This window comes from Sphaeramia orbicularis, chromosome 11, assembly GCF_902148855.1.
Source record: "Sphaeramia orbicularis chromosome 11, fSphaOr1.1, whole genome shotgun sequence".
Classification (NCBI taxonomy): Eukaryota; Metazoa; Chordata; class Actinopteri; order Kurtiformes; family Apogonidae; genus Sphaeramia; species Sphaeramia orbicularis.
In genome coordinates, this window is record NC_043967.1 from 51253115 (window position 1) to 51265667 (window position 12553).

General features: G+C 39.2%; 1 protein-coding gene across 1 annotated transcript; it reads left to right on the forward strand.

The window, feature by feature from the left end:
• Positions 1 to 1082: 1082 nt before the first annotated feature.
• Positions 1083 to 12380, forward strand: znf384a (zinc finger protein 384 a). The gene is given in 15 exon segments (XM_030147201.1): positions 1083 to 1151; positions 1940 to 1964; positions 1967 to 2091; positions 2094 to 2148; positions 2151 to 2265; positions 3030 to 3151; positions 3804 to 3967; positions 4103 to 4179; positions 4322 to 4546; positions 6241 to 6408; positions 8273 to 8285; positions 8287 to 8352; positions 8474 to 8504; positions 8507 to 8631; positions 9191 to 12380. Coding segments are annotated over 15 exon segments (1788 nt in total). The 5' UTR covers positions 1083 to 1088; the 3' UTR covers positions 9605 to 12380.
• Positions 12381 to 12553: the final 173 nt, after the last annotated feature.

Sequence of the window (12553 nt, forward strand, 5' to 3'; positions counted from 1 at the left end):
TTTTGTTATGTTAAAGTTAACTTTTTCATGGGTCAGTGTTCCCTCTAATAAATTTACAAGTCATGTTAAATGTCAATCTACATTTACTAACACATTGTGATGTGCATGCTTTTCTTGGTATGTGAGCAATTTTTACCCTGTGTATGGCATTTGCAGTCTTCACAAAAGTACAGTCAAATCTCAAACTTATTTTTATTGCTGATCTACTATAGAAGCTAATATGTGGATGCTTGATCGCAACAATTACACTTAGCTGTTTTTCTTCCTGTAAGAAAATATTTTATGTGTCAGCATTAGATGAACATACATGCAATCAAAGGCAAAAAAGACTGAGTCTTTTAAACAGTGAGTGTTGTCATCAATAAACCACATGTACTTTAAGGTGGTTGTTGCTACTGCTTGCTGTGCTAGTTTAGGAGCACATAGCCAATGTAATTTATCTAGGCATTAAAGGGTAAAAGCATCTTGACACTATTTGTTTGGGTCATTTTCCAAAATAGGACACATTCACATGTTGCTGACAAAGCAACCTCTGTAAGGTGGTGCAATTTGTTAAAAGCAACACATAGCTACTGTGTAAGATACTACTAAGGAGGTGCATGAGCTGTTTTACGAAACCTTTTAATGAGCTTCAAAGACTGATTATCATTTTCTCAACTCGTGCCTCTTTTGTCCTCCTGTAGATTTCTCTGATTTCCAGAAATTGAACAACTTTGCTTGATTCCTTTCACATCCTCATCCTTCTATGAATTGATTTTGAAAACATGAATTGCTCCAGCAAAGCAAAAAAAAAACAATTTTCTTGCTACCAGTCAGATTATTAATAAGCTATACTTGTGATTTTGAATTAAATTAAATTAGATGGCCACCAAATTGTTAGAAAAACTCCTTTTCACAGATCCTGACAATTAAAACTCATGTTCAGTGTAACTGCTGATGGAAGTGAGGATACATGGAAAGGAAACAGACAAAGATGATTGAAACGTAGCCATGCATGGTCTCGTTTCACATGAAGGTAACAAAAGAAGGGCAGAATAATGAGGAGGGCAGGTGTTTTCTAAGTGTGTTGCTTTTTAATTACAGAAATAATGGACGATTCCCATTTCAACTCATCATACTTTTGGTCTCCCGTCCCCACTGTACAAGGACAGGTAGAGACATCCTTATTGTTGGAACTGTCTTGAAATACACATGGTTTAGTGGTATGTGTTATGTCAAAAATACCAAAAAGCGAGTTTGAATGTTTTTGGAAAAACGTTAAACATTACACCTGACACTGACTTAACCCACTATTTGTTGTAATAATATTGCCGAATAACACACGTTTATTCGGTGAAGTTGGCTTAATCTCACACAGAAGATGTTTTAATATGAGTTCTTAAACAGGCAATGATTGGCTTGATCATGTGATCACTCCCCATCCCTCTCCTCTCTCACCTCTTCAACTCCTCTTTGGTTCTTTTTTCTTTTACTTGTTGCATCTCACCGTGCCTTCATTCTCTCTTGTCTTCCACTGAATCTGACCACATCCCACCATTCACTCTCCATCCTTTTCACTTCCTCTTCCCTATTCCTCCTCCTCCTCCCCTTATTTTCTTCACCATGTTCCTCACTAACCTTACACCTCTCTTTTGCAATCCTGTTTTTTTCCTATCCCGTCTTTTTCACTGCTCCTGTGTTTTTTCCCATGTAAATATAATCCATCTTTGACTCTTCTCCTCAACCCTTGTTCTTTCGTCTTCCTTTTTTCTTTGTCTTTTGGACCTTTCTCCCTGTGGATGTCATCCATTGTACTTAATTCCACGGATCCTACATCTTTAACCCCACATTCTTCATTAAATCTTACCCTTACCTGTCCCACACTGGTCTCTTCTTAATCTCTTCACCCTTCCTCCTTTCCTTCCTTTCACCACCCACCCTCCCATCCACTTTTATCTAGATCGAGAACGCCATGTTCCTGAACAAGACAAGGAGCAGCTAGGTCCAGAGAAGACCAATGCTCCCTCCTTCCCACACTCTTCTGCGTCTTCCACTTCCTCGCCCCACTACCCCACAGCTGTGCTCGCCATCCCCAGTTCAGTGGATGCAGGGGCCGGGTGCGTGTGGTCCCCAAACAGGAAGGAGGTGGGGGTAATACAGGAGTAGGAGGCGTGGTGGCAGCACAGCCTTGAGTGCAGTCGGGGGACATCTACATCAGTCACACACCTCCCAGAACGTCACCGTTGTGCCTGTTCCCTCCACGGGTATCATGACTGCAGGTGAGCGGTCTGCTGCACTGTTTTCCATCCTGTATTATGTGAATCACAGTGCACCTGCTACTGCAATATCAAGGGTCTTATCAATTTAATTGTCTTATTTAATTGTTTTTTACTATTAATTTATGCAGGCTCATTCGAGAAAGGGACTTCATACATTTATTAAAGGAGTTGCTTTTTATTTCTCTAGTTATGGTATAAATTCTGTGCCACTGTCAGTAGGTTTTTACTGGCAGCAATTGGTAGAAGCTGTCAAAGACTTTTCTAATAACTTTCTAAATAATAGCATCAAATCAAGTCTGTCTGTATGTTTTCTAAGGATGGATATATACATAAAGTGTTATTGACCTGTTTGATTATCAGAATTTAGAATTTTTAAGATTACCGGAATCATATTTTACCCTATTGCAGATGAAGTCTTATACATTGGCTTGAATTCAGCTGATCTTAATCTTAACCCATTTTTAAAAGCTCTGTCATTTATTTTATTTTTTAAATGTATCCTATTTTACTTGAAATGACAGACCTGTATTTACTTCTTCCAATTTAATGTGACAACTCACAATAAATTTTGTCGAGTCTTAGATGTATTTCAGCAACATTTCTTGGTTACTGATGATCAGTAGCACATCATTACCTCCTACTGTAATTGTACCAAATTCTGTCTCCTATAATTTATGTGCCTCTGATTGTCATGTGTTGAAAATATTTTGTTTTTGACTTTGTACCTGTTACGCAGCCAGATCATTGTATATTTTTTTGCTTCCTTCTTAGCGGATTAGTCATCACCACCCCTCAAGGCACACTGGTCCCCACTGCCTCCACACAGTCATTTGTCTCCGGACCCCCAACTGCTACCACCATGATAGTGTCTGCACTGCACGCGTCAAGTGGAGGTAATTCACAACAGTTCAGCAGTGATAGTATGTGTCATTGCTATCACTGACCTTTTGATTTTTGGAGGAACAACAAATTTATACTGCATTACAAACCGTGCCAGATAAAACCTGGTGTAGGTCACACATTAGGTGGGATTACTCCTTGACATCGCAGCTAATTGCGAGTGTTTCCATTGTTGATTAATCTGTCAGTTATTTGTTCGGTCTACAAAATGTTAGTAAAATTGTAAAAAACATTCATCAGTGTTTCCTAAATGTCAAGATGATGCCCCCAAATGTTTTGCTTAGTCCACAATCCATAAATATTCAGTTCACAATCACTGAGGAGTGAAGAAACCAGAAAATGTTTTGATTTAAGAAGTTGCTTTTTAAAACTGACACAAATCATTCAACTAGCAAAATATTGACAAATGTGTCTTAAGTTTTCCATCCAGCATTTATTCAATAAATCTTTTCTGACAACCTTTGGTATATACCAGCCCATGTACCACACAAATACAAGTCTGTTCATTCATAACACATTGTCCTTATGGAGCAGCTCACTCAGTAAATGAAGTGTCCATTTCTTGAGCCCATTCTCCATAACTGCCTCATTCTCTGCTATTCCTGTCATTTTCATTTTTCTTTATTGTGTTCCTTCTTCTCTCAGACAAGAAGGAGGATCTTGCTGTCCCTCCTGCAGTTGTCATGCCAACACCATCAAAGCGAGGCAGGAAGAGCAAACAGATGATGGGCAGAGTGACTGGAGTGGGTGGAGTCCTCCCTCCAGGAAGTGATGCTTTAATATTGGCCCACCTCGCAGCTGGTGGACAGGTGAAGGACATTTTTTTTCACACTTACACACTGTTTTTTAGACTCCTGCTGTAACTCTCATTGATTTTTTATTTTTTTTTTTTTTTCATTACGCAAATAATCTTTCACATCTTAAATGAATTTGTGTTGTTACAGCACCATCCTGCTGACCCATACGACCTGTCAAATGATGAAGATGAACACACCAACAAAGACGGTCCCAAATCCTACAGGTAGTAACCAGATATTTGGATCATTGAACCAAAGTGTTGTTGATGGCATCAGATAAATATGAAACAGTTAGAACGAACTACCTGCCAGTGTAATAACTGTTTACACCACATCATGTTTTTCTTCTCTCTTTCATTTGTCAAGGTGTCGGATGTGTGCAGTTACATTCTTCAGCAAATCAGACATGCAGATCCATGCCAAGTCCCACACTGAGGCCAAGCCCCACAAGTGCCCCCACTGTTCCAAGTCATTTGCCAACTCCAGCTACCTGTCCCAGCACATCCGCATCCACAGCGGGGCCAAGCCCTACACCTGCACCTACTGCCAGAAAACGTTCAGGCAGCTCAGTCACCTACAGCAGCACACACGGTACTGGTCTGGGCTCTGGGGGGTTATGTGGACCTGTGGCTGTATGTGTGTGTATCCCCTGCAGTATGTGTATGTGGTGGTGGGAGGAGGATGTGCTGGGATGGTTTGGGAGCGTGTTGACAGTGTAAAGCTCTTTGCACAGTGTTGATCCAACTTAAATATAGGCTATCAGTTTGGTTTTTTTTTTATCTGCTGATCAGTAAAGTATCCTTTAACACTGACAATAAGAACATAAACCACTCTAAATCATGAGTTTTAACAAATGGTGAATATTTTACAAGCTGAAACCCTCTTAGAACGTTCAACATTTGAATGTAAATGCACTTAATGCTTGGAGATTTAACTTTCAGTATAAGCTACTTCCACAATACAGTAAATTTTAATTTAGCATGTGATTGTTTACTTATTTCCTTTTATTCTTTTACTCTTGTTACTGTCGAAACTTTCACAGTTTTGGCTTGACACTGCATGCGTGTTCCTTTATTTAGTCACATATTTTCTTTTTGGAACCATCTATCCCCTCACTCAACCCCTCCACACTTCCCCTCTTTGGTTTCAGGCACCTTTCAGACATCTTACTGGAGCCATATACAATGTTAAAATAAACTGGCTAATTAAAATTTGAAATGACCTCTCTGATAAAGGACAAAGTTGTCAGATAACATGAATGTTAATATCATATACAGGTTTCTCTGGTATTTAACTAGAATTAAAATCCAAATGGTCTGAATTCTAAGTTTTAAATAAATTAGGATTATGAATATGATGATGATTATAATCTTAAAAATAACATTACTTTTATAAAGTTGCATTAATTGTCGTCTCTCTTTGAATTGGATTGTATCTTGATCATGTTATAGAATTGCAAAATGAAACCAACATGGAACCAATAAGCACTAGTGTTGGAATTTACTGCCACACTCTGGGGCGCTTTGTTGTATTAACAAACAGTACATTTATTAACTGAATAATAATTTAAAGTTATATACATAAGGCAGTCCTGCATGTCTTACACACCACTGCTATGCTTCCAAACAGGCTCACCTTCAATTTAGGCATTAAATTAGTACCTGCATGACATAAAACTACAAATTTTAACTTCAAACAAGGCATTAAATCACTTTCCATCCATTTATGCTGCCATGAGCCTTACAAACGATTTAATTTTACCTCTGACCTTGTCATATCCCTTCTTCATTTTTCATTTCCCTTATAACCATGCACTGAGTTTTCTCTGTGGGTTTCAAGCTATTAATTCTAAGCAGGAGGAGGCGCTGCACTGGCCCGCCACTCGTCCTGTATTTGCATTTCAATTTGACTGCAGCAGAGTCAGACACTCATAGACACACACACACTCCACTCAAAACAGGGCACACCAAGTGGAGAGAGAGAGAGACTGCGAGAGAGAGAGAGAAAGAGAAAAGCGTGACTGTGCTTGCTGTATGTTCTCGTTCTGTGTTTTCATAACTCAGACACAGCACAAAGAGCACACTGTCAGCACCTCAGACCTGAAATGATCTCTGATCAACACGTTTGGTCGCAGATCCTGTTAAAATTAACGCATGATTTAGTCTTTATGAAGTTTGGTCATGCTGTAGCTTAAAAATCTCTCGCTGTTTCTCTCTCTGTTTCTCTCTCTCTCTCTCTCTCTACCCCCCCCCCCCCAACCCTTCGATCCCGGCGTCCCTTGTTAGAAACCACACTGAGGCCAAGCCCCACAAGTGTCCCCACTGCTCCAAGTCGTTTGCCAACTCCAGCTACCTGTCCCAGCACATCCGCATCCACACCGGGGCCAAGCCCTACAGCTGCTCCTACTGCCAGAAAACATTCAGGCAGCTCAGTCACCTACAGCAGCACACACGGTACTGGTCTGGGCTCAGGGGGGTTATGTGGCTGGATGTGTTTTTATGTGTGGCAGCAGGTATGTGGGGAGCTTGTAGCACCTGTTTATGAGCACATGTATCACGCATTTCAGACCAGAAGGTATGATCTTACTCATTAGGGTGAGGAAGATAGTTTGAAATAGTCATATCTCCATCTACTTTTACCAACATCTGTTATTGTATAATGAAAACCAACCAAAATATATGGTAAACAGTAAAAAGCAAACCACACAGCATCTTTCTTTCACAAAATAGTGAATATATAACTGTACAGTACTGTGTAAAAGTCTTAGGTACATTTAGCTTTGTTGTTTTTTGCAGTGTGAAATGAGTATACGTGTTTATTTCTCGTCTTCACACAACAATAAGAAAATACAGGAAATCTGTGATCTAAATGTGCTGTAAAGGTTTTAAAGTCTCTATTTAGTGTGACGTCTTGATCCCCATGACAGGAAGCAAGCACAAACAATTAGAAACATTTGACATGGTGTTGAATGAAACCTGGTATAAACATCAGAAAATAAATACAAGTGGTGCCAGGCACACTAAACCCCTTGCACGTATTGTAGCTTATTTTGGCGTCGATCCAGTGATGTCATCCTGTCTATGCATGTGCTGATGTCAGCATTCACATTACCTCTATATATGTGCCAAGTCTGAAGTAAATTGAATGCAAATTGATGTTTTTATAGACTATTTGAAATTTTGCTCATTCTAAGTAAAAATGAGCAAAATTCACTTAAACAAATTGGAACCTTGACTACCTTTTCCCAAATGTAATCAGATCTATTCTTAGTCACTGGCAATCTATAAACGCAGTTTGGTCTGAATTCAACCAATAGTTTTTGCTACTAGTGTGTTAACTATCAAGAACAAAACAAACCGAACCATCAGGGGCAGGGATTAAAAAATCTGTCCGAGCAAAAAGGCGTTAAAGGACATGTTAAGTGCAAAGGGAGGTCACACTAATTATACCCACTTTGGTTAATAGATGCTGTTTTACCCTGAAACTTTTGTTTTTCCTGCTGTACAGATGTCACATATATCCAGGCTGGATCTTAACACAGTGACTGACAAATGTGTATGTGTGGAAATTTAGAACTTACAAAAACATCAAGATCTAATGTTTGTCTTGGACTTTTGCACACTCCTGTATGCCTAAGCAGTATTTAAAAATGAATAAACTAGCCAATTAAATGTAGAGTATTTTGTGGTTATGACACACAATTAAAAACAAAAGTTCAGCATTATTTGCATTCAGATAATGTAGAGCCTTCACCCCTATTAATGTGGTGGTGAAATAAGTTTTAGGCTGCAAGACTACTGTGTTGAGTATCATCTGAGCAGCCCATACGTAATTGTTGTATTGTTTGTTTGTATTGAATTAATGAATACCATTGGCTTTGTTTTCTGCTTTGTTGAATGACTTATCAGCTGTCAATAATTAGACATAAGCTGCAGCAGTGACAGGTGGAGTGGCTCTGGTCTTACTGTCAAAATGCATTTTGGATTACTACATACATAGGTGCTAAACTCTGCATAATATGCATATGGAAGCAAATAATTTCCTTTACATCTTTAAAGTACCTTATGGCGTTCCCTCCTTTTTTTCAAAATAAAGACGATGTGGTCTGTCTCTGTAGCAAATGCAATACTATCATGAAAAGATTGAGTCAGATCTAGCGCAGCAGGCCTTCAATCCAACCATAGATCGACTAGATGCTCCCTGTCATAAACACTGTCTGCCTGGACGGTTTATTTAATGGCGTAAATGCAAAACAACTTTTTTTCTATTTTTGACATAAACTAATGGGTATTAACTGTGATTTTTATCTCCTTGTAGGATTCATACTGGTGGACCGACCATACAAGTGTAACCATCCTGGCTGTGAGAAAGCTTTCACTCAGTTGTCTAACCTACAGGTAAATAAGCTGAAAAAATAATCATATTTGAACACAAATGGGTATGCAATGGTATTTTCAGCATCATATTGGGCAAACTTGCTTATGGTTATTTTCTTTGTTTTTGTGTATCTCTTGTCAGTCTCACCGTCGGCAGCACAACAAAGACAAACCTTCAAGTGCCACAACTGTAACCGTGGTTACACAGATGCTGCTAGCCTCGAGGTTCACTTGTCCACACATACTGTCAAACATGCTAAGCTGTTCTCCTGTGGCCTCTGTAACCGGTCCTACACCTCGGTAGGTTCTCAAACCAGTTATTATAAAGCCATTACTTCATTAGCTTTGCTTTTTATTTCACCTTTGTTTTAATTTTTGGTTTCAGTTTAGTTTTAGCTGAAAGAAATGAGAAAGACTTGGAAAAAGATTAAGACAGCACATACAGATAGCTGTAAAACAGGCTGGTTACGTGGCAGCAGGAACAAAGAGGAAAGTTAGTTTAGTTTTAGTTTCTCATGTATGATGAGGAAAGCCTTGATATGATGCTTCAAAGGCAAGTCGAAAGAATGCATGACATGTAATGATTTACAAAATCATTCTTATGAAGCTCCTTAAATGCACCAATATTTTTATTCCTGTACATAATGAGCCATTAACAAATGGAAATTGAAAAGCTAATTTGTCAGTTTTATTCATTAATGTTGTATAATTATATTTAGTTGTTGTCTTTTTAAGTTACTGAAAATTGTTTTTTTGTAGTTTTTTGTTGCTAGTTTTAGGTTTGGTCTTCAGTTCCATTCCCTCTTTTTTTATTGCCTGTCTTAAAATATACATTTGACATTTCTCTCCCCACTTCCAGGAGACTTATCTAATGAAACACATGAGGAAGCACAACCCTGACCCATTAACAGTGGCAGCAACAGTGGCTGCTCAGCAGGCCCAGGGTCTTACACCAGGAGGGGGAGGAGTGAGGGGCCGCGGCCGTGGCCGAGGGAGAGGAGGCGCAGGCAGAGCAGGACCGCTCCAAAGTCCGGCCAACCCTAACAGTGCCAGCCAGAACCCAAACCCCGGACCGCCTGGCAGCTACCAACCGCCACAGCAGCCCACAGAGGCTGTAGTTCCATGTCCCTTTGACCTGCACCAGTACAAGACAGTGGCAGCCAGCGAGATCCAGTATAAACCGGTCACTGTGGCAGACCTGCCAGTGGTCCACAAAGACCTCTGCCTAACGGTGTCCACTTCAGCCATACAGGTGGAGCACATGAACTCCTAGGTCGTGTTTCCCATCAGTTCAAGGAATACTAATCATGTCTGCAATGAAAAAAAGGTTCTTATAGACAAGTAATTTAAATGCATTCAGTAATACTGTCACTTACTGGTAAAAACTGGCCACAAGGGGTGAAAAGTTTTTACTTTGCATGGAAACAATCATGCACAAGAGTATTTAAAATTTTTGTAGCTGCAGGGAGTGGCTTTATAGAGATGTTTTCCCGTGATTTTGTAGTTCAAATGGATTTTTGCCCATCAGTCAACATCAATGTGAAAGGCTGATGAGAATGTGGCACTTTTACAGTCCTTCCAGATGCTCATAACAGAGTTTCTACATCCAGTGGCTGATTGGATGCAGTTTTGTGATTTGAAAGTAAGCACTGTGAAACGTCTCAGCCCATCACAGCGTGTTGTGTCAGAATGTGAAACATAAGAAGGGCTTTGATCATGTAAAAATAGCATCTTGACAGTTTTATTTGCAAAAACGAATAAGATTCTCAGATGAGATCGGTTTAGATTTTCCCAAGGATTTGTGTGACCTAAATTCACATAGGTCTGTTTATTAAAACAAGTCTAATTCTTCCACCCTATGGCAGTTTTTTACTTGGATACTGAATGCACTTTTAAATTACTTGTTAAAGCACAGATATATTACTGTGTTTCTCAGTTCCTGTGCCCACTGGTGGCAAACATCTCTCAGTAGACATGCTGGTGAAAGACTCTGATATACTGTTGGTAGTTTAATCCACAGCCTACAGTCACATTTCTCCACTCTGAGAAGATTTCAAATCCTAACCTGAAATGGGCTTTGGCTTTTAGACCATTGTGAATGAGATGGAGAAGAAAATGTGACATGAACCTCAAAAAGGCATTCGGTTTTAACTCAACTCCGACTATAATTAAATGGACCAGTTATGTTTTTGTAAAACAGCCACAATACACAGATCTGAGACCAGCAGTACTGCTCCAAGAACCTTGATAAAAGAGGCTCACTGGTGTCCCTTTTCTTTCTTGTCATCACATTCTTCAAAATATCACACTATTAAAGTAATTGTTTCTGTAAAATAAAAAATAAGATATTTTCTGGACAGTCATGTTCCAGAGAGTAAACTCATTTTCATAAACAGTCAGGTCACTTTAATCTGGACATCCTTCATCAATCTGAATCTGTTTCATGCCAAAACAAGGTGGGGAGGACAAGGAATGAAAGACTGCAGAGATTCTCAGTTGTAGCTGAGATGGCAGGGCTGGTATTGATCAGAAAATGGAGGGAGGGCTGAGTAAATACATTTGAATGACTTTAAAGAGACACTGTGCCATAAACAGCAGAGGCTGGAAGAGAAAGACTGGAATGGAGCCTGAAAAAACACCACAGGGGAAGAGGAACAGCAGGAAGAAAAGGATGTGGTGTTCAGTGGGATGTGGCTAAAGCCTGGGGCAGACTCTTAAAGTTGATTTCCTAAATCGTGTCCTTATTTTCACCCACCTCCCTTCAAACAGCAAGTAACTGAGGAACCTCTCTGTAACAGAGGCCAAAGTACAAAAGAGATGGAACAGTTCAAGAATGCACTAAAACTGAGGAATCTGCAGCAGAGCAAAACTGAAACCAGAGGGAGAGATGTGGTAATTGGGGTGGGGATGGGGGGGCATAATGAAAGCACTTGATGAAGCTTGTACTTCACCGCCTATGTTTGTCATCATTGTACTTTTTTTATATATCATATGTATGTATTTTTCTACCAACAGAAGAACGTGTGAACAAACATGAAGAGAAAGCAAAGTGTGTGCATGAATGTGAAAGAAGCAGAGAGAAAAGGTTTTGTCCCATTTTTATTTTATTTTATTATTGGGTTTTTGTTTTTTGTTTTTTTTTTGTACTGTTCAAGGACAGTTATACGATCCTCCAAGTAATGAAAGCCCATCTCGGCATCGTCAGGGTGGCTGCTGGGGAAATAATGATTGTGTGATAAAAATGGCTGACAGGTACTGTTATCAATCTTTTTTTAAGAACTTTTCATACATATTATTACTACTTTCAAACTGTATTGCAAATGTTATCCACATTATTATCAATCCGAGGCATTATTGTATTGCAGTATGCTGTACATAACATAGATAGAACTTTTTCATCTGTAAAAGGGAAGTATGTCCTGTGTAAAGCATATATGGAAATGAAAGGAACTCAAATTAACAATAACCAAATAACTGGCTTTGTCTCAGGTCACCTTTTGTGCTGATTTACCATTCCTCGTTCCACTTAAAAGGCACCATGGTTCCATTTTGGTAAATTGATAGACGAATCACTGACTGTCATTAGCACCAGTTAAACAGGTCTGTTGTAGCTCTGTGATGAAGTGATCAAATTCAGTCTGAGAATCAAACCGTCACCTGTGAGAACTCCTCCAAAAACACTGAACACCCTTTTACAAATGACCCAGGAGTCTCAATAATGAAATGTGGCTGTGCACTGGTGACCTGGGACACTGCTGCCATGTTTTCATGCACAAGCTATCTCTACCCATTCAAATGTTCAGGCAGCCTTTACAACTGGCTGCTTGTCTTCATGTATACTCCTTGTATTTCATTGTGTCTTTTTATGAAAAATAACACACTCAATATTCTTGTTAATATTATTGATGCTCCTGATAATAATCCAGTTATTAACTGCCCTCTTATGCTACACTCTTGCATACTGTATGCACAGTTACACCTCTTGCTCATCTGATCAGACTGTTTCTTCCCTCAAGGAGAATAAAGTTGGAAAACAGTTTATGATGAAATACTTTGTGGGATCATTTGAATATATTACAATCATTTGACTTGAGTTTAGGTTTGTGGGACCTCTCTAGTATTACCACTCAACTCTTAAACCATCTGAAACATGGCAGCACAGTGTCATTTTGTAGCTTTTCTCACAAATTATCACTGATATCAGAAAAAGTATAAAGGTATC